The sequence below is a fragment of the Gopherus evgoodei genome, chromosome 18 (assembly GCF_007399415.2).
Source record: "Gopherus evgoodei ecotype Sinaloan lineage chromosome 18, rGopEvg1_v1.p, whole genome shotgun sequence".
Taxonomy (NCBI): Eukaryota; Metazoa; Chordata; order Testudines; family Testudinidae; genus Gopherus; species Gopherus evgoodei.
This window is the reverse complement of record NC_044339.1, coordinates 2,948,149-2,969,630: the sequence shown is the minus strand read 5'-3', so window position 1 is coordinate 2,969,630 and position 21,482 is coordinate 2,948,149. Positions and strand designations below refer to the sequence as shown.

General features: G+C 46.4%; 1 protein-coding gene across 4 annotated transcripts in view; it reads right to left on the bottom strand.

The window, feature by feature from the left end:
* CCDC30 (coiled-coil domain containing 30) overlaps positions 1 to 21,482 on the bottom strand; it is a 140,266-nt gene that overhangs the window by 9,982 nt on the left and 108,802 nt on the right. For all 4 annotated transcript variants that reach the window (XR_003997092.1, XM_030537478.1, XM_030537481.1 and 1 more), the window contains 5 exons: positions 18,950 to 19,126; positions 17,643 to 17,852; positions 12,348 to 12,505; positions 4,362 to 4,527; positions 2,551 to 2,672 (listed from right to left, as the gene is read on the bottom strand). Coding sequence is in view for 3 of the 4 variants with exons in the window: in XM_030537478.1 (XP_030393338.1) it covers positions 2,551 to 2,672; positions 4,362 to 4,527; positions 12,348 to 12,505; positions 17,643 to 17,852; positions 18,950 to 19,126 (833 nt within the window). In the remaining variant the exon portion in view is untranslated. The remainder of the gene's footprint in view (positions 1 to 2,550; positions 2,673 to 4,361; positions 4,528 to 12,347; positions 12,506 to 17,642; positions 17,853 to 18,949; positions 19,127 to 21,482) is intronic.

Below are 21,482 nucleotides of genomic sequence, written 5' to 3'. Positions count from 1 at the left end.
AACCAGTCTCTGAAGCAGGGCCCATGCTTTCCAAAAGTTGGCTCTCAGAAGGGTCCTATCCAATCCTTCCCCAGAAGACCAGGACAAACAGCAATCCCAGCCTGTCTAGTTTTAATAAACCTGGGATGAGGCTTCAACCACTTCTATCTTCCCTTTCTCAGCTTTGGTTCTGCAGATGCCAGGCTCAGTTCCTCCCTACGTGACCTTGGTCTTACTGCACTGCAATCCCCAAAACCTGTGGAGTGACACTGGCAGAACACTGAGGTAATGCGGCAGTGAACTCCGCGCTCTGCATTCACCCCTCCATTCCCAGGATAATCAGTCAGAGCTTCTCCTTCCTTGCTGCTTAAAATCTTCGTCAATTTATTCACTTATTGGTGCAGACTGAACTCCAGAAACATGCCCACATACAGACTATAAGTGCCCTGACAAGCAGCTGCTGGAAAATAACCACCCAACATCACAATACAATACAATAAATCAGCTTCCAGCCAAGAAATCAAATCAGCAGAACATCCCCCATCCCACACCATCCACTTCCCCAAATGCCCTGTCAAGTAGATGGGCTTTTGCAGGGGCTTTTAAGGTCAACACATTAGGCCACTTTGGATGTAATGAGGGCGCTAGTGCCAAAGCAAAGATTGCTTCCTGGAGAATGGCATCCTGGCCACGCTTTCTCTTTAATGCTAGCGGTGTGTCTGCTGATCACAGCTGTGGCAGGCTGGCCCAGAGAGGTGTCTCTCAGGAAGACAGGACACAAGCCATTGTAGGCTGTATAGGTCACAACTAGTACGTTCAACTCCACCTGGAAACCAACAGGCAGACAATTACAGTCGCTCAGAAAGAAACAGGGGAAGGCGTAAAAACATGAGAAAATTTGTTCCCATCAAAACAAAATGATATTCTGGAAACAATTCAAAGTTTTTCAAAAAATCAAAACATTTCAATCAAAATCAAATACCTTGAATATTGTGAACTAGTTTGAAACTGGAATGTTTTGTGAGTCTGATCATAATGGCCTTTTCTGTCAAAAAATGTTTAGATGAAAAATGTCTGATGAGCTCTACAGCCAGTGCAGGCCTGCAGCACCAGTGCTGTGTGCTCCTGCTGAGACCTGTAATAATCGTTCAAATCTTTTGGGCACTTATATTGCCCCATCATATCACAGTCTAATGTATCATAGATTCACAGAGTTGGAAGGGACCTTAAGAGATCATCTACTCCAACCCCCTGCCTAAAAGCAGGACCAATCTCCAACTAGCCCCCTCAAAGATTGAACTCACAACCCTTGGTTTAGCAGGCCAATGCTCAAACCACTGAGCTATCCCAGGTTACCCTACTCCTGCCCTGAAGGGGTGAAAACAGCCTTGGGGGAAGGTTGTGGCTGGGAGCTGCTAAGCTGGGCTGATTGGGAAGTGGCTGCAGCTGGGACACACCCCAACCAGGCCACAGCTGGCCTGTATAAAGAGGCTGTGAGCCAAACGCTCAGACAGTCTCCCTCTGGCTGTAGAGGGAGAAGGGCCTGGCTGCAGGGAGCTAGAGACAGGGTACCTGAGTGGAGCAGGGCTGGGGAACGGCAGAGGCGCTGGGGAGCTCCAGCCTGGAAAGCCCCAGGCTGTGGCCTAGCATAAGGCCCAGGGGTGCTGGGGGTTGCAGAGGGCAGCCCAGGGGTAGGTCAAGGCAGCAGGTCCAAACCCTCCTTGCCGGTGACGAGTAGGCTGATAGTGCAGTCTGCCCCAGGGCGTGGGGCTAGATGATGGCTGGCAGTAGCCATATACTGAGGGGGGGATAGTGGGTGGGGGTTTCCCTGGGACGGGGAAAGAGAAAGGGGTTACTGCTCAGAAGCAGCACCCCAGGTACAAGGGCACTGGGTCCGGGAGGGACACGGGGGTCAGAGGACAGGCAGATCACCAGCTTGTAGAGGGCGCTCCGGAGCTAGAATGAGCTAATTCCTGGAAGTCACCAGCAGGAGGGGCCGCAGGGGTGAATCCAGGGCCGGCGCTACCATTTAGGCAGCCTAGGCAATCGCCTAGGGCACCAGAATAAATGGTGGGCGCCGTTTTGCCGGAGGGGGCCGCAGTGGTGCCTGCGAAGGGTCCGGTGCTCTGTGCCTCCGGTGGACCTCCCACAGGCACGACTGCGGCAGCTCCACCGGAGCCATGGAGCACCAGACCCTCCGCAGGCACCACCGCGGGACCAGCGCGTGGGGCGGTGAAATTGCCGTCCACCTAGGGTGCTCAAACCCCTAGCGCCGATCCTGGGTGAATCCGCACGTCTACGGACCCCACCTGCTTACATGGTGCCTGTGCCCTACACCACCCTCAGCTCCTGAATGGAAGAACACAGAATGAAGTAGCTACAGAAGTGGGACATTTACTGTGCCTGATTCTCTTTGAAGATGTCAACTGAAAGCAGATCTCTCAGTGCTGACTGTATTACATGGGAGACCAAAGTTCACACTATAAGCCACTCCACTGTCACAACAGGGACACAAAGAGCAGATGCAGTGCAAACTCAATCCCCCGTGGCCCCTGCTGCTTTGGTCATTACCTGATGTAGATATCGAGCTGCTTCAGGAGACAATCATATTCCTTGTGGAGGGTTTCCTTCTCCTGCTGCAACAGCGACAGCTGCTCTGAAAGGTTCTGATTGGCTTTTTGACAATGGAGATGCTGAAAAACAGATGCATGTTTTAGAATTTCTCTTTAAAAAAATGTAGGGACAGAAAACGTCCTTTCAGTCCTTGCGCTTCCGGCTCTGGGCTCAACAGCTTCTCTGTTATAAAGCCTCTTTTTTGCCCAGTAACCAGACAAAGGAACAATCATATCTAGGCTATCCTGCTCTTGCCACTCCAATGAAACTGCCTTTGCTATGGCCACAGGAGGAGTCTGCCTCTTCCTAGCTAAGTTGGAAGAATGTGGATCTCCCTGGCAGGGACACAGAGTGAAGGGACACCACTCCCAGGTGTATTGTCTCCTACCCGGATTGCTGTGCAAAAGGCCCCATGCTCTGAAAGGAAAGGGGCTGCCTTCTCCTGTTCCATCCTCCTGCCCCCACCCAACCCTCCCACGGAGCTCTATTCACAGTAAGCTTTAGGCCTTGTTTTGAATACAGTGGCACAGCTGCAGCATTGCAGTGTAGATGCTTCCTATACCAACGGAAGGGGGTTTTCTGTGGATGCTATTGCAGGAGGCAGTAGCTAGGTTAATGGAAGCACTCTTTCATTTGCCTACCTGCGTCTACACCAGGGGTTAGGTCAGTCTCACTACAGTGCTCAGGGCATGACATTTTTACAGCCCTGAGCGACGCAGCCAGGTGGAGCTAATTTTTAAGTGTAGACCAGGCCTTAAAGAGGTGGGTGGGATGATGTTGTGGAGGGGAGCACGGAGAGCTCCGTTTTCACATCACTCATATTTTAATCCAGGCCCCTAAGAGATGCTGAACACCTGGAATCCCTGTTGAAATCAGTGGGAGCTGCAGGAGCTCGGAACCTCTCAGGATTTGACCCTGTGTTATCAATTTCTGGGCATGGGCCCTGCAACTCCACTGCTCCAAGACTGAGCCCTCTGGCCCCAGTGCCTCTGTTCTCACTGTGGCTCTTTAGTGGGTCCAAATGAGTGTTGACACCTGGTAGAGACTTCACTGGGGAGCAAGACAACCAGTGGGGATTCATAACAAAGCAGGACAAACTACTCAGAACAAACCAACATTTACCACTAGAGCATGGCATTAAAGGGTCCTTAGGTTAGTGTGGAAAAGGAAAACTTCACTGAGAGCCCATGCTGGCAGAATTACCTGCCCCTGCTGCCCAAAGCCTCCTGGATTTCATCTCTCTCTGTTTCTTTCCCCTCTATCCTGGGCTGCTGCAATCTTCTATCACAGTCCGCTCGTACCAAGCCTCTTGTCCCCAGTTGCAGCCGTGCCGTGTTCACACACCCTGCTTCCTACAGCTCCCAGCCGTTGAAAGTTAATGTCCAGTCTTTGGTTCTCCATTGTATCTCCCAAGGCAAATTCATCCGTATGGGGACAGTTCTTGATAGTTCATTCATACCAACCCAGGCAAGCCCATGTGGCACCAACATCCCCATCCCTTATCTGCCTGTCCCAGAGGAGAAACTAACTCCTTCACACCCAGTGGGTAGCAATACAAAGTGAGTGAGGACATGGAGTCACAAGTATCTTTCAGAATGCCACAAACACTTCTACATTCTCCACAGCAGCATTATCAGCTGACAGGGGAGTACTGACTCTGAGCTTGATGGTCTGTATTGAAGTTAGTCATTAGAACAGCAGCATCATTTATGCCACCAACCTGTCCCCTTCCCAAACAGCCAACCCCAGAGCAGCCATGTGTAACTTACCTCATCTAATGCTGTTTTTTTTTCATCCTCTAATATATGCAGTTGTGCCTCCTGCTGCTGAAACCTGACCTGCAGCTCAGCATGAGTCTTGGCCAGCAAAGTCTCAGTCCCGTGTGAGTGTCTGAGCTGTTGCTGCAACTCCTCTGCATGCTGATCCAGGAGCTTCCTAAAAGCATGTCATGGCAATGAGGCAACAATGGACAACCACTGATAAGAAATTGACAGGGTTTCAAGTTACTCTGGGCCTGGTCCCCACAGAGATTTTGTGTCAGTATAAATAGTTATATCAATACAACCTCTAGTATGAACCCAGTTATACTGGTATAAAGGTGCCTTATACCAGCATAGTTTATTCTCCTTTCTACATGGGAATAAGCTTTACTGGTATAAGCACCTTTATTCTGGTATAACTGCATCCACACTGAGGGAATTGTACCCTTTTAACTACATTGGTATAGTTACAGAGGTACAACTTTTGGGTGTAGACAAGGCCAGTTACTAATGCAAAGCCCCCTCTGAAGATCATTAGTCATTAGACTTGTGAATCAGAAAGACAATAAATTAAATGAGCTACGAATATTGTGAGCTAGGGACCCATTGATGCCAACTGGTAGAGGGCAGCACAAGGGGTCATAAGGTTTTACAGGGATCCCCTGGGTCAGATATGCATAACAGTTCATTGAAGGCTGGCATGTGAGATCTCTACTGGGAGCCAGTAGCCCACTGGTCATCATAACCAGTATGAAATGTATGTATGGATAATATTTAAGGATTTATGTACCTATCCTGAAAATGATGCTCTTAAGTAGGGCTATCAATTAATTGCAGTTAACTCACACAATTGATTTTAAAAAATTAATGGTGATTAAACATAGTAACTGTGATTAATGGCAGCTTTAATCGCACTGTTAATAATAGAATGGCAATGGAAATTTATTAAATATTTTTGGATGTTTTTCTATATTTTCAAATATATTGATTTCAATTACAACATAGAATACAAAGTGTACATGCTCACTTTTTATTATTATTTTTATTACAAATGTTTGCACTATAAAAATGATAAAAGAAATAATATTTTTCAATTCCCCTCACACAAGTACTGTAGTGCAATCTCTTTACTGTGAAAGTGCAACTTGCAAATGTAGATTTTTTTATTAAATAACTGCACTCAAAAACAAAACAATGTAAAACTTTGGAGCCTACAAGTCCACTCAGTCCTACCTCTTGTTCAGTCAATTGCTAAGACATAGAATATCAGGGTGGGAAGGGACCTCAGGAGGCATCTAGTCCAACCTCCTGCTCAAAGCAGGACCAACCCCAACTAAATCATCCAAGTTTGTTTGCATTTATGGGGGATAATGCTGCCCGCTTCTTATTTACAATGTCACCTGAAAGTGAGAAAAAGGCATTCACATGGCACTTTTGTAGCCAGCATTGCAAGGTATTTACATGCCAGATGTGCTAAACATTCATATGCCCCTTCATGCTTCACCATTCCAGAGGACATGTTTCTGTGCTGATGACGCTTGTTAAAAAAAATAATGCGTTAATTAAATGTGTGACTGAACTCCTTGGAGAAGAACTGTATGTCTTCTGCTGTTTTACCCGCATTCTGCCATATATATCATGGTTATAGCAGTCTTGGATGATGACTCAGCACGTTATTCTTTTTAAGAACACTTTCACTGCAGATTTGACAAAAAGCAAAGAAGGTATCAATCTGATATTTCTAAAGATAGCTATAGCACTGGACCCAAGGTTTAAGAATCTGAAGTGCCTCTCAAAATTTGAGAGGGGCGGGGTGTGGAGCATGCTTTCAGAAATCTTAAAAGAGCAAGACTCTGATGCAGAAACTACAGAAACTGAACCACCAAAAAAGAAAATCAACCTTCTACTGGTGGCATTTGACTCAGGTGACGAAAATGAACATGCGTCGGTCTGCACTGCTTTGGATGGTTATTGAGCAGAACCTGTCATCAGCATGGACACATGTTCTCTGGAATGATAGTTGAATCATGAAGGGACATATGAATCTTTAGTCCATCTGGCACATAAATATCTTGTGATGCTGGGCACAACAGTGCCATACGAATGCCTTTTCTGACCTTCAGGTGTCATTGTAAACAGGAAGCTGGCAGCATTATCTCCCATAAGTTCAACTTTCATGATAAAAAGATTGCACTACAGTACTTGTAATAGGGGAATTGAAAAATACAATTTATTTTGTTTTTTAAAGTGCAAATATTTGTAATAAAAAATAAATATAAAGTGAGTACTGTACACTTTGTATTCTATGTTGTAAATGAAATCAATATATTAGAAAATGTAGAAAAACATCCAAAAATATTTAAATAAATGGTATTCTAATATTGTTTAACAGTGCGATTAATCGTGTGATTAATCATGATTTATTTTTTAATCACTAGACACCCTACTCTTAAGGTCTTGGAGTTAAGGCAAATCACCAGGAGGTGATATACCTTGGAAATGTTCCTTTCAGGCAGGAGATAACAGAGACCTCTCTCCCTATGCGATGATTGGTGTGTTCTGTTTTATGCCTCACTGTGTGCCTATCTGCATACTGAGCCATGGGCAAAAGAAGAGATTGAGAAATCTACAAGAGAGCAAGTCTACAAAATTAAACCAACAGCAGGGGGTGAGCTGTTAATGAATAAAGATGAAGGATGGGATTGGTATATCTTGGGGGCCAAAGACACACACGGAATCCGTCACCTCAGAGGCAAGGGGACAGTGTGTCTGTCTCATGAAAGGAGGGTCACAGGCCACCTGGCTGTAAAGTGCTGCTGAGAAATACTTGGTTAGACAGAAGAGTATCTAGTAAATTAAGTCTAGGCTGTAGCATGTGTACTAGGATTTTATTTTATACGTAACCATTTGTTTTCATTCTTCTACTTGCAACTACTTGAATATCTCTGTTAAATAATCATAGATCTTAGTTCACTCTGTACATGTGCAAGTGCCGTGTGTTAAGCAGAGTGGTGATCGGAGGTGCCTGGTAAGCTAGAGTATATTGTTTCTTTGAAAGCAGCCAATCTGCAAATATTGTGAGGGTCCAGTGGACCAGCACTGGACACATCAGGGAGATGCTTGGAGGACTCGGGTTGGAGTGTGCCTGTCGCTAACCTGGAGAGAGACAGCAGGACCTGCAAGGCCCAAAGGGAATGGTGTGTGTTGCCCATGGCTGATGGAGTTGCGGAGCTGAACCTGACAGACAAAGACAGGCCTTCCCCATGGCAAGGACAAAGGGGAGTGAGGTGCTTCCCAACCTTGGGTAACCCCAGGAAGCGTCACCAATGCTACATGCATATCTTTGTGCTGTGCCCACTACATATTTTGCCATTCCTGGAGTCTGAGACCTTGTGATGAGGAAAAGAAAGACTTATTTTAGGACTTGTCTACATGGGAAAGTTAGTTGTGAAATAAGCCAGGGAATGTAAAGTCCAATAGCTTCTCCACACTAGCTCCCTGTGGAGTTGCTCTTATTCTGCTTCCAAAATGGATTAACCAATGTGGAGTAGCTATTCCCCAGGGTAGACAAGCGCAGAGTCCATCCTCACCCAAGAGGAGGTGAAGGTCATACCCGGCCGCTGCAGGAGGTGCCCTTCCGAAGTTCATTCCGGTTCTAGCCGTATGCACCATTATCGGTACAGGGAGTCCACCTGAAACCACCAGTATCTCCAGGACCAGAATGACTTTGTTAACCTTACCCATTGTTCTGTACCCCAAAGCAAACATGCCATAGAACCCCTCCCCCGCTTCAGAACAGTGCAGCATAACCTAGGTGGTTACGTCTGTACGGGAAGCTTCCAGCAGTAACTGATGCAGCAATGTCTGCCTGAGTTTGCACAGGGACAGGGACTGTAGTGGGATGTGCCCCATTCAGTCTCAGGGGGAGTTAATGCTGAGGCCAACTGACCACCATTTAGAAGTTGACATTGTTAACTCTTTCATTGCCGATCACCCAGCCAATGTGTCTCCCCGTTGGTACTGAATGCCCAGATGGATGAATGCTGGGGTGGGGGGCAGTGGGGAAGGCAGGTACTGTTGAAGGTTGCTGGGGTGGGGAATTTTGGGCCTAATTCAGTCTGAGGTTACAGGACCCTAGTGGCAGAAAGTCCACCAAGAGCAGTGGCTGGGATCAGCACGACTGCCAGGTAGCCTCTGCAGTGGAGTTCACACAGAGTACTTCCCAGCGCGCAAAGCTATGGAGGTACTGCAGCAGCCCCTCTGCATGCTGATCCAGGAACTTCCTGAAAACATGGCATGGTAGTGAGGCAGAATCCCCACGATGGTCCTGGCTTCCCTCCAGGGTAAATGATTCTCCTGATCCAGCTGCCTCTATGGGTTGCATCCTCTTAGGATCATAGATTATTAGGGTTGGAAGGGACCTCAAGAGATCATCTAGTCCAACTCCCAGCAGGACCAATCCCCAAATGGCCCCCTCAAGGATTGAGCTCACAACCCTGGGTTTAACAGGCCAATGCTCAAACCACTGAGCTATCCCTCCCTCTTGTCCTTGAAGGAATGACTCAGGCTCTAGGAGTTCACCAAAAACTCTCTACATATTTCCACAGCCCTAATCATCTCTGTTGATGTGAAATGCACTGTATTATCTATAAAAGCAGCAAAGAATCCTGTGGCACCTTATAGACTAACAGACGTTTTGGAGCATGAGCTTTCGTGGGTGAATACCCACTTCCTCAGATGCATCTATGCAGCCTGGCACACTATGGCTGTCCCTCCTGTGGCCATTCCAATCAGCACCAAGTCCTTTCCTCCCTTCGTCCCATCTAACTTGCTAAATATTCACACGTGTTTTCCAAGACTAGAGCCCCGGCCCCACCTCCTTAACTTATCCACACGTCTCTATAATCTCAGCACACTACGCCCTTGGCCAGTGACCCCTGCTATGTTCGTACTGGTTATAAATGCAGACCTTACATCTGATGCTATTTCTCATTTAACTTAACAATATGTTCAGACAGACATACAGATAACATTAGCTACCATCTCTCTTGGTCCTAATACTGTGCCCATCACCATGGTATCTGAGTGCTTGCTCTGCTGCTCAGCCTTGTGGGTAGGGGCCTACCAAATTCACAGTCCATTTTGGTCAATTTCATGGTCAAAGATATAAAAAAACAATCAATTTAATGATTTCAGCTATTTAAATCTCAAATTTTATGGCATTATAATTATAGGGGTCCTGATCCAAAAAGGAGTCGTGGGGGGGGGGTGTCACAAGGCTATTGTACAGGGGGTTGCGGTACTGCTACCCTTACTTCTGCACTGCTGCTGGCAGTGGCGCTGCCTTCAGAGCTGGGCAGCTGGAGAGCAACGGTTGCTGGCCAGGATCGCAGCTCTGAAGGCAGCAGCGCAGAAAGAAGGGTGACATTGTATGGTATTGCTCTCCTGCTGGCAGGCTGCTGACTTCAGAGCTAGGCCCTCAGTCAGCAGCTCTCCAGCTATCCGGCTCTCCAGCTATCCAGCTTGAAGGTGGAGCAGAAGTAACAGTGCAATACTGCAATCCCCCTAACAGAATCTTGCAACCCCCTTGCAACTCCCTTTTGGGTCAGGACCCCCAATCTAAGAAACGCTGGTCTCCCCTGTGAAATTTGTATAGCATATAGTAAAAGTGCACAAAAGACCAGATTTCATGGGGGGAGACCAGATTTCACAGTCCGTGACATGTTTTTCATGGCAGTGAATTTGGTAGGACCCTACTTATGGGACTCAAATTTGTCTCTCCTTCCAGTGAAGATTTAATGCTATTGACTATACTTGTCTGGACCCTTCCTGCCCCTTTCCCAATTTGAGAAATGAAATACACTGTTACGTTTCTATTCAGGGCCAGACTGGGGGTTCAAACAGCCTCTTGTACTCTTGGCCCTGATGCCTACATATTTTATCCTGTCTATCATCTGCCAGTGTGGTAGCTATAATGGATTCCTGGTAACCTCCATCCACTGTCTGCCCTTCTTCAATAGTCTTTGTTACTCCTTTCAGTAATGCAGTTCATGAATCACATCAGAACACATGTTGTGTTGAGGGGTGAGGGAGAACCCTGGAATTCAGTAATGCTGAAAGTGACTGACTCTTAGTGTCCAATGACACACAAAGCTGGGAGCACTTTCTAAAGGCTTAGCCCAGAGAAAAGTTGAAGGTGTTATTCACAGCAAGTCTGTGGACCATGGCTTTGCCAGGATGGGACAAATAAAATCCACAGGATGATTAAGGTGGAACTCTGTGGCCTTTGCTTTGCTGTATAGTTAATACTGGCAAAGCCCCCTAGTGTAGACACAGCTTATACCAGGGGTCGGCAACCTTTCAGAAGCGCTGCGCCGAGTCTTCATTTATTCACTCTAATTTAAGGTTTTGCGTGCCAGTAATACATTTTAACATTTTTAGAAGGTCTCTTTCTATACATCTATAATATATAATTAAACTATTGTTGTATGTAAAGTAAATATGATTTTTAAAAAGTTGAAGAAGCTTCATTTAAAATTAAATTAAAATGCAGAGCCCCCCGGATTGGTGGCCTGGACCTGGACAGTGTGAGTGCCACTGAAAAGCAGCTCGCGTGCCGCCTTTGGCACCTGTGCCATAGGTTGTCTACTCCTGGCTTATACCAAACAAAAGAGTTTTTCTGCTGGCATAGCTCAACCTCTTGCCCGAATGCCATCAGCTATGTCGACAGAAGCACTTTTGTCTCGGCATAGCTGTGTCTGCACTGGGGGGTTGCTGGCATTGTGATGTTGGCTGAGCAGGGATTTCTTCACACTCTGACTAACTTAGCTAGACTGACAAAAATTGACCTGTCAGTCACCACTTTGGAAGTAACTTAGCATGTGTCCATAACACCAGTTTATCTTTAAAGGCTGTAGTCAACTGTATCACTTGCTAGGGCCTGCTGCTCACTCGCTCTAGGAGCTGAAGTCCAGATACCAAGATGATGGGCACGCTATAACCAAGGCCCTGCGTAGTCTGCAGCAAGATGGACCTAACTTTTGCGGTGAGGTCTCTGGGTTCTACAGCCTCTGGTGGAAATCTGGAACATCCCTGGCAGCTTTGGGTGAATTTAAAACATTGAGATTTTTGTTGAGTTATCGACCTGACAGACCATCTCTGCCAGATCCACGTACTTCTCCAGTCAGGAGCAGAGTGGTTTTGTGGCCAGTGCACTGGACTGGGAGTCAGGAGAGCTGGGTTTTATTCTCTGGATTCTGGAATAGCTCTCCCACTGACTTGCTGCATGACCTTGGGCAAGTCACTTCCTCTCTCTGTTCCCCCTCCCAACCTTTGTCTGTCATGTTTATTTAGACTATATGTTCTCTGGGGCAGGGATCATCTTGTGCTCTGTATTTGTAAAGCACCCAGCCCAGCGGGGCTCTGATCTTGCTTGGGGCCTGAAGGTGCTGCCATATTACATATAGAAATAATAATGCTAAAACCCCATTGTGGGGCAGGAGGGCTTTTTGCTGAGCTGAGGTTCCCTCTGACTGGAATGCCTTCCAGGCAGAACACTGGCAGGCTGGATATTTGCTCCACATCCGGAGGTTTTTGCTGCTTGTGATTAGGCCTTTGCAGCCTCCGGTGGAGTTTGCTTGCAGCACTCACCATGCTACAAGTCGCACAGCCCCAAGAGCACTGCTCAGAGCTCCCTTTCCAGGGTTTTGATTTCTGCAGGGGAGACCATGACAATAGCATTCCCCTGTACCTCCCTCCCCCTCCCTAGGGTTGTCTACAGTGCCTATCACCTCAGCCTGGTGACAGTGAGACGCCCTTAGTTCTGGTTGGGAAGGGATTCCCATTTCCTGTTCAGGCTAAAGCAGTAATGCAGCCTTATTCCACTGCCAGGCAGAGCCCCATGTAAACAGCAGGAAAGCATGTTCCCAGAGCAGCCAGCATCCTGGGACTAGCACCCCCTCACCTCAGCAACATGACAACCCCAGTTCCTTTCACCTTTTCCGCTGCTCTTCCTGGAGCTGCCACCACAGCTGAGTTTCCCTTTCTTGGGCCTCCTTTAACTCCTCCTCCATTTGCTTCCTGCCCAAAATGTGAGTCTCAGTTAGGCGGAGCTGGTGATGGGACTCCTTCATTTTTTGCTGTAGCTCCAAAACCTTGGGGGAAATTGGTTGCAAATTAGATAAAGAGTAAATGACAGGTTTTGGTTGGACGCTATCAATAACAGCTGACTACTGCAAGTCAGCCTGGGCTGCTGGAGAATGGAACCTGCCTCTGGTACAGTTTGCAGGGCCAGCCTCTCCCACCCCTGCCGCAGGCTAATTTGTGGTACCGCAGTGCCACCTGTGCTTCCTGAAGGAACAGCTTCTGTGAACCTCTGCAGGCACAGGGAATGCACAGACAGCGACTACATTAGAAGCAAGAGGCAGACCAAGGACAGGGTAGGCCCATTACTCAGTGAGGAGGAAAAAACAATGACAGAAAATGTGGAAATGGTAGAGGTGCTTAATGATTTCTTTGCCTCGGTTTTCACCAAGAAGGTTGGTGGCGTCTAACATAGTTAATGTCGGTGAAAATGAGGTAGGATCAGTGGCTAAAATAGGGAAAGAACAAGTTAAAAATTACTTAGACAAGTTAGATGTTTTCAAGTCACCAGGGCCTGATGAAATGCAGCCTAGAATACTCAAGGAGCTGACTAAGGCGATATCTGAGCCATTAGCGATTATCTTTGAAAAGTCCTGGAAGATGGGAGAGATTCCGGAAGACTGGAAACGGACAAATACAGTGACAATCTAAAAAAAAGGGAATAAGGACAACCTGGGAAATTACAGAGCAGCCACCTTAACTTCAGTACCCGCAAAGATAATGGAGCAACTAATAAAGCAATCTATCTGCAAACATCTAGAAGATAGTAAGGCGATAAGTAACAGTCAGCATCGATTTGTCAAGAACAAATCATGTCAAACAAACCTGAGAGCTTTCTCTGACAGGGTAACATATACCATTAGACGTAGTATATCTTGACTTTAGTAAAGCTTTTGATACTGTCTCACATGACCTTCTCATAAACAAACTAGGGAAATACAGCCTAGATGGAGGTGGGTGCACAACTGGTTGGAAACCGCTCCCAGAGATTGGTTATCAGTGGTTCACAGTCATGCTGGAAGGGTATAACGAGTGGGGTCCTGCAGGGATTGGTTCTGGGTCCAGTTCTGTTCACTATCTTCATCAAGGATTTACAAAATGGCATAGAGAGCACACTTATAAAGTTTGTGGACAATACCAAGTTGGGAGGGGTTGAAAGTGCTTTGGAGGACAGGAATCTAATTCAAAATGATCTGGACAAACTGGAGAAATGGTCTGAAGTAAATAGGATGGAATTCAATAAGGACAAATGCAAAGTACTGTACTTCCTTGGGTCTCTGGGCCCTGCTCCCCACACCATTCTATGTCATGGTACATGGGTAACTGTGGGTGAGGGTGGCTCAGAGTCACTATCGGTGGGCTGGATGACTGGGGGGGGGGGCTGAGCTGGGTGAGAGGAGAGAGAGATTAGAAATGAGCAGCGATAGGGCTAGAGGGGCTTGGGAATGAGAGGAGAAGAGAACAGAGAGTGGGGTGAGATTGAAAACATGGAAAAAGGAAGAGATCACAGTAAAGAGAAAAGAAATGAAGAAAGTGGAAGGAAATGAGTGAGAAGTAAAGAGAGAGTAACACACCCACAAGAGGTGAAAATAATAGATCTCACGAAGGTGAGAAGGAAAGCCAGGGCCACACAGCTAGGGTCCATCCCAGAAAATTAGTAAAGCAGGACGTCCAAAGATTACAACAGGGCTCCTGTGACATCTGAGTATGTCTCTCTCATGCCATAGGGTGGAACAGGGTCTCAAATTCAAATGACCACGAGGGCCATATGAGGGCTAGTTCATTGGCCAGAGGGCCGCATCACTGACACCCCCCCCTCGCTGCCCCCAGCCCTGTCCCCACTCCACCCCTTCCATGAGGCCCCGCCTCCTCCCACTCCTTCCCTGCCCCCATTCCAACCCCTTCCCTGAAGTCCCCACCCCAACTCCGCCCGCTCACTGCCCCCAGAGGGTGCATGAGGGGTGTGGAGGGGACTCGGCAGGGAGTTGAGGTGCAGCAGGGGGTTGGGGTGCAGGTAGGGGGCTCAGGGTGCAAAAGGGGTGTGGGATGCAGAAGGGGGCTCAGGGCAGGGAGCTGGGGTATAGCAGGGGGTTGGAGTGCAGGCAGGGGGCTCAGGGCAGGGGGTTGGGGTGCAGAAGGGGTGTGGGATGCAGCAGGGGGCTCAGGGCATGGGGCTGGGGTGTGGGATGCAAAAGGGGGCTCAGGGCAGGGAGTTGGGGTACAGCAGGGGGTTGGAGTGCAGGCAGGGGGCTCAGGGCAGGGGGTTGGGGTGCAGAAGGGGTGTGGGATGCAGCAGGGGGCTCAGGGCATGGGGTTGGGGTGTGGGGTGCAGTAGGGGGCTCAGGGCAGGGAATTGGGGTGCAGGAGGGCTTCAGGGTCTAGGGTGGCAGCAGTGCACGTGGGGCCAGGGCAGGTTGCTGACTCTGGCCCCGGCTCCGGCTCCGGCTCTGTGAAGTAGTTGGAACCATGTCCCTGCAGGAGGGGGGACGGAGGGCTCTGTGCGCTGCTTGCCACGCCTCCAGGTACCTCCCCCGAAGCTCCCATTGGCCGCAGTTCCCCATTCCCGGCCAATGGGAGCTAAAGGGGGGTGGTGCCTGGAAGCCAGGGCAACACATGGAGGGAGCCGTCTGCTTTCCCCACTCCCACCCCCGGCTGCAGGATGCCAGCTGCTTCAGGGAGCGGGGCAGGGCTCAAGGGGGGCAATCCTGCGGCTGTAGTTTGCTCACCCCGGCCTGGTGGTAGGCCTGGGGGACACTTGGCAGGCCGCAGGAAATAGCCCCGCAGGCCACATGTTTGAGACCCTTGGGGTGGATGGTGCTGTGCAATGGAGACTGTAAACCTTACCAGACCCAGACCAGTGTCCCTGTCAGGAATGCTAACCCTGAAAGGCAGCCGTGCAGAAGAGCTAGCAATGACCAGAGAGACAAGGGTCAGCAGCATTTTCTTCTTAAACCCCTATTTTCAGATAGTCAAAGCTTTCTGAATTTTTAATTTTTCAGGCTGTGATTTTCCAGGTGGGGTCTCTTCCAATATATCGGGGGGAGAGGGAACATTTTTATTTTTGGAAAGTGAGGAAGGAGAATTTTCAGCAAAACCAGTTTATTTTTGTGTATATGGAAAGTGAAAAAATCCACCTTCTCCATTATAAAAAACAATCTGATTTTTTTTTCAAAACGTGCTCCAGCTGCAATTTGGCAGCTCCTCACCCTCACTAAGTAGAAGCGACTGTAAGTGATAACTGATTTTTAGGTGACTGAGTCATCAGAAGCCTATGAAACTCTCACCCAGAGCCTGTGTAGTACATTTGGAAAGAGATTTTCTAACTAAATTTGTACAGCTTAAAGCAAAGTGAAGCTGCACAGTGCATGCCTAATTTAGGTGCACTGGGAAAAATTCACTGAATGGAAGCAGTGAATGAGGCAAGGCTCCCCAGGTTGGAAACAAAATACTGGATGAGATTCATAAATATGCTTCGCACTCTTCCAGCAACCCAAAGCAGATAGAACACCGGATTCACTGACTGTTCCAGTGAATCAGTGCGAGATACTAGACTGCATTTTTGAGGGTAGCCCTGATTTTCCTCTCATTTACATTGGTGTAAAGCATAAAATTGACATAACTACACAGTGAGGAATCAGGCTTGGTATCATAATCCATATGCACTTCGGGGCAGAGTTAAGGCTATCTGTGCAACCTAACTTTATTATTATTTGCCACTACTGAGTACTTACAGACTAGATCCTGCAAATAGACCAGTGGTTCCCAAACTTTAACAACCTGTGAACCCCTTTCACTAAAATGTCAAGTCTCGCGAACCCCCTCCTAAAAATGTATATTTCCAGGGATTTTCTCCTTTACTTGAGTATAAATTATAAGAGCAGCGCCTTAGAAATATAAAATTTGTTTTTATGACATGATTATTACACACTATTTATTATTAATTATTATTTATCATTACAGTATTTTTATTGTATTATGAAAATGGCAACACTCTTCCAAGATCTCACTTTCATAGCTTGTATCACTTTGAATAAGTCTGTTATAAGACAAGGCTCCTATGTTTCATCGAGAACAGCATGAAGGTATTTAAGAAGCCAACTCAAAGAGTTCCTCCTACACAAGCATTCAGATCTTGAGCAGTCCAAGCAAACAATGCACGTTACAACAAAGCTTACACTTGTTCTTCATAATAATTTAAAAAACAATACTAGCTGCCTATTTAATTTTAAAACCAGCAAAAAATATCCACCATCCTTTCTATTTCTTATAGGGAGTCTTGAAGTTTAAATCTCCTCAGTGTTATAGATATGTTTGCTTTGATATGCTTAGCTCTTGGAAGTCCAGGGGCTCCGGGCTGCTGGCCCCATGCTGCCGGGGTCCCTAGGTACAACTCTATCTGCCATTAGGGAATTTTTTCCTGAGAAACCCCTGTAACATTTTGCGAACCCCAATTTGGGAACCACTGAAATAGATCCATGTGGACATAGCTCATCAACCACATACAGTCCCACTTACTTCTATAGGATTCTAGATGGACACGTGGCTGCACCTGAATGAGATGAACTGCAGGATTGGGCCTTAGTCTGCAACATCTGCATAGTTTTTTGGATGAAAGCCAAGTGGAGCCTTTCCACTGATTTCAATGGGCTTTGGATTAGACCCTGTATTTCTAATCCAACTCAGAGATCACTTTATTAGTTGTTGTTAATATTGCTGGAGCACCTAGGAACCCCAGTCATGGACCAGCACCCCACTGTGCTAGGCACTGTACAAACACAGAACAAGAAGACAGTCTCTGCCCCAAAGGGCCCACAACCTAAGTAGCGGACAAGAGTTACCAAGTGGGTGCAGACAGAACGGCAGGTGCAGGAGTACAAGGAAACAATGGGAAAATATTCTGAATTTCAGAAATAAGATTTCAAAGATGATGTTCAGATTTGCATATTAACATATTCATTGTGTTCCTCATAATAATTGAAATGCACTTCAGATACTTCCAAAAACCTCACAAGTGATCAAAAACTAGCAAACTGTGTATCTGAGTACTAAGACATTAGCTATCAGTGCATGCTTTTTAGTCTAAGCTTCTGCAGACAACAATTGATGAATGCAGATTTGATACTAATGCAAGGTAGGTTGTATATTTACCTTTTTCTCTGCATCAGTAGCCCTAGATTTCTCCAGTGCAAGTTTCTCCTGCAGACTGCTCTGCAGTTTACTACTCTGAGAGGTCTTCAGCAGCTCTAGTTCAAGTTCTTTGACCTTCTGCTGACTGTGCTCCCATTGCATTGTGAGAGAGGAGCACATTTTGGTTGAGTCGGTTAACTTCAGCTGGACTTGTCTCAGTTCAGCTTTGACCTGAGTTTGACAAGGAAAGAAAAGTACAAAATTGAGCACTGACTTCCATGTGCTTCAAGCAAAATGGACTGATGGGAAAAAGGGAGGCAGGGTTACTAGAAAATCCAATCTAGTAAAAGATAAACGCAGAATGTTTTGTGCTGAGTCAGCACCAATGCCAGCTGCTCCCAGGATCATCAGGAGAGTTGGGTTTTTGTATGCTTGAAAAAAATCAATGAAGAAATACTGGACTCAGGAAGATATTTCAATTAATGCAACAGTCGTTAGAGCCGACATCCAGGTGGAGGAATGCAAATGTGCAAGTCTAGGGCGAGATTTTCAAAAGCACCTCCCAATACTCACAAGTTTCAGCTCTATAGCTCTATTGGGACAGTCACTGATTTTCACGTTTCCAGGACTCCTGCACTGGGTGGGGTCCCATGAATGTGGCTGTAAGATGGCAATTCTCAAAGAAGAAATCCCAACTTCTAGTTCCAGGGCTGACCTTTACTCCTCCGTGGCCTGAGACTTAACCTCTCTGCCTCAAGTTGCCCATCTGACAAGCGGAGATAATAGCTACGTAACTTCCTCCCAGGGGAGTTGCGAGGATGAATCAGTGAGCATTTGAATAGCACATGGAAGAGGTAAAGCTACATCTATTACAGAGCTGGATCTGGTGCAGGCCACCAACTCCTCTATCACTCTCCAGCTCAGAAGTAATTACTGAGCACCGACCAGTCCTCCTCGTTTGGGACTTCCTCAGATGATACAGGCTGGACGCTAATTGGGATGCTACAGACTTTGGACAAAATTCTGTCTCCTTTTTGTTAAGGCAACTTGATGCCACTCTGGCAGTGGAAAAGAGGCCCTAATAATTTACTACCATTTTAAGTTACTGCCAATGCAGTGTAAAAGGCCTTTGCATTCATGAGAATCTGAACCACGAGAAACTGAGCAAAACTTGAATCTCATCTTTTGTCTCTGAAAGAGCTGGGAATGAAATTCTCACATGTCCCCAAACTGGTAAAAACGCCCCTGGGACTCATGGGTACTATAGCACACATGGTGTATGTACCCTGGTGTCTCTTTTAATGCTGTGGCACACACCGTGCACATACCTTGGTGCTTTCTTGCTGGAGCAAGATATTATGCTTCTTTAAGTCCAAGTTTTTCTCCCTTTCATATCTCAGCTCTTTCTCAGCCGAGCTGCACAAATTCTGAACTCTGTGGAAATCCTGTCGCAATTGTTGCATTTCCTCCTGATGCTGCTGCAGGAGTCTCTCTCCAGACAAATACTGCATTAATAAGGAAACAGAGGCATGTGAGGAGGGGAAAAATTAGCATGAAAGAAGGATTCTTGGTTGAAAAAAATGTCTTGATTAAAAGGGTAGGTGAAGGCAGCAATAAAAATTTAAAAACTAATACATAGCAAATGTAAAAACAGGGAAGCTGCTATCAATGAGTACTAATCAACAGTTAAGAAATGCAGACAACTGATAAGGGAAGCAAAAGGTATAAATGAAAATTCTGTGGCCAGTCAAATTCAGAAAAATAAGAAGGGATTCTTAACTATTTCAAGCATAATCAAAATTCTTGCAAAGGTATAGGTCTGATACCAGACAAGGATGGTAAAATTATCAACCAATAAATATTTCTGCTCATAGATTCCAAGGCCAGAAGGGACAACTGTGATAATCTAGTCTGACTTCCTGTTCTGTATTCAGAAAGGAGGAGGAGGATGTATTCACATCTTATAGTGATAATGAAATACTTGCTATTCCATCAGTAACAAGGAAGGATGTTAAACAGAAACTATTAAATATTTTTAAATCTGCAAGACTGGATATTAAAGGAATTCAGCAAGGAGAATTCTGAACTATTAATGTTGATTTTTAACAAATCTTGTCACGGGGCGGGGGGGGGGGAGAGTTCCAGAGACTGAAAAAAAGCTAACATTATGTCAATATTTGAAAAGGATAAATAGGATGACCTGGGTAACTAAAGGCCAGTTAGCCTGGCACCAATCCTTGTCAAAATCATGGAAAGACTGATATGAGATGCAATCAGAAAATAATTAAAAGATGGTAGCATAATTAATGCCAGTCAACAGATCCTTTATATTGACAGACCTGGACTGCTTGGTAAGGTGGACTCATTTAAACAACATGCATTTGAATACAAACAACTGCACAGTCATACATTAAAGAACAAAGAATGTAGGTCACACTTATAACACTGTACCCTGGAAAGTCATGACTCTGAAAATGACTTTGAGGTTGTAGCAAAATCCAACTGAACATGAGCTCCCACTGTGATGCTGCAGCTAAAACGGTGAACACAATCCTCAGATTCAAAAGCAGGGGGATATCAAGTAGGAGAAGAGTATTACTTCTGTGTACTGCATTACTGAGACTGTGACGTTACACCTCATATTCTTTATGGAAATATGTTTATGATATGGATATGGCATAACAGATATATTTTATGCAAGATGGGTCTTGTAAGGTATTGTTGGAAAGGTTATAATTTACTGAATGTGAATATCCAATTTGTATGCCTGTATCATTTCTGTATCTAAAGTTAGGAATATTACATATAGGAATATATGTCTAAGCAGAGTCAAGATGAGCTCTACCCTGACATCTGGTGGTGAATTATGGGGAGTGTGGAAAGGAATTTTAGGTATTTGCATTGGCACACCCACCCCACCTAGCATAGCCCATGGCAGCCTGGGATGCTTATTTTGACAGCTCTGGGATCCCCGATTTCTTTGTTATTGGGGCAGGAGGAATAAAGTGTAGTCACCCTGATTATGTGAATGAGGAACTATGATACTGCTTTATGACAGAGATGTCTCAATATCAATTAAGTAGCACTTGCTACACAAGGGATATGGGTGCCAAAACCCATTGAAATGAGAGAGGTTGGGGACCGGTGTGTGTACCTGATGGTATGGGCCCCCTTTCAGGGCCTGGAACACCAATTGCACATTCTCCTCTCTCCACTGTTGAAGAGTAGAGCTAATTTTGATTCCATTAGGAGTCCATCTAGAGGCTACTGAGTTGAATTCACGTTGGGCCAATGGTGCACCAGCACCAGGGCTCCCCTACTACAAGCTGAAATCACTAAGAGCTGAAATCACTAAAAGAGCTAAGCTTACTGAGCTGAGATCACTGAGTGCTGTGTTAACTAGAGGGGGAGCCTGAAGATCTATCGCTAAGCAGCTGGCAGAGCGGAGCAGTTTGCAGCATGTTGGAGCAGCCCATGGAACAATGAGCGGAGTGGAGCGGTTTGCGGGGACGGCTGGAGTGGCTCACTGGTCAGCTGGAGGAGCGGCACAGCTGGTGTAGTGGAGCTGGTCGTGGTGAAGTCTGCAGCAGAACTCCACAGAGAGGCAGAGCAGTTGGCCCTGGCCCACGTAAGGTGTCCCTTAACACCCTGGGTGTGCCCCTCCCCCATTTTCACCCAGGCTGGGGGGGGAAAACTCTGCAGATAAACTTTTGAACTCTGGGGTGGCACTGACCAGAGACTTTCAGGTTGTTGGACTTTGGGGTGATTGGACTTAAGACCCTAAGGGGGAAAGGACATTGCCAAACATACTTGGAGGTGGGTTTTTGCTTATGGTTTGAGTTATAATCCTGTTTGTAATGG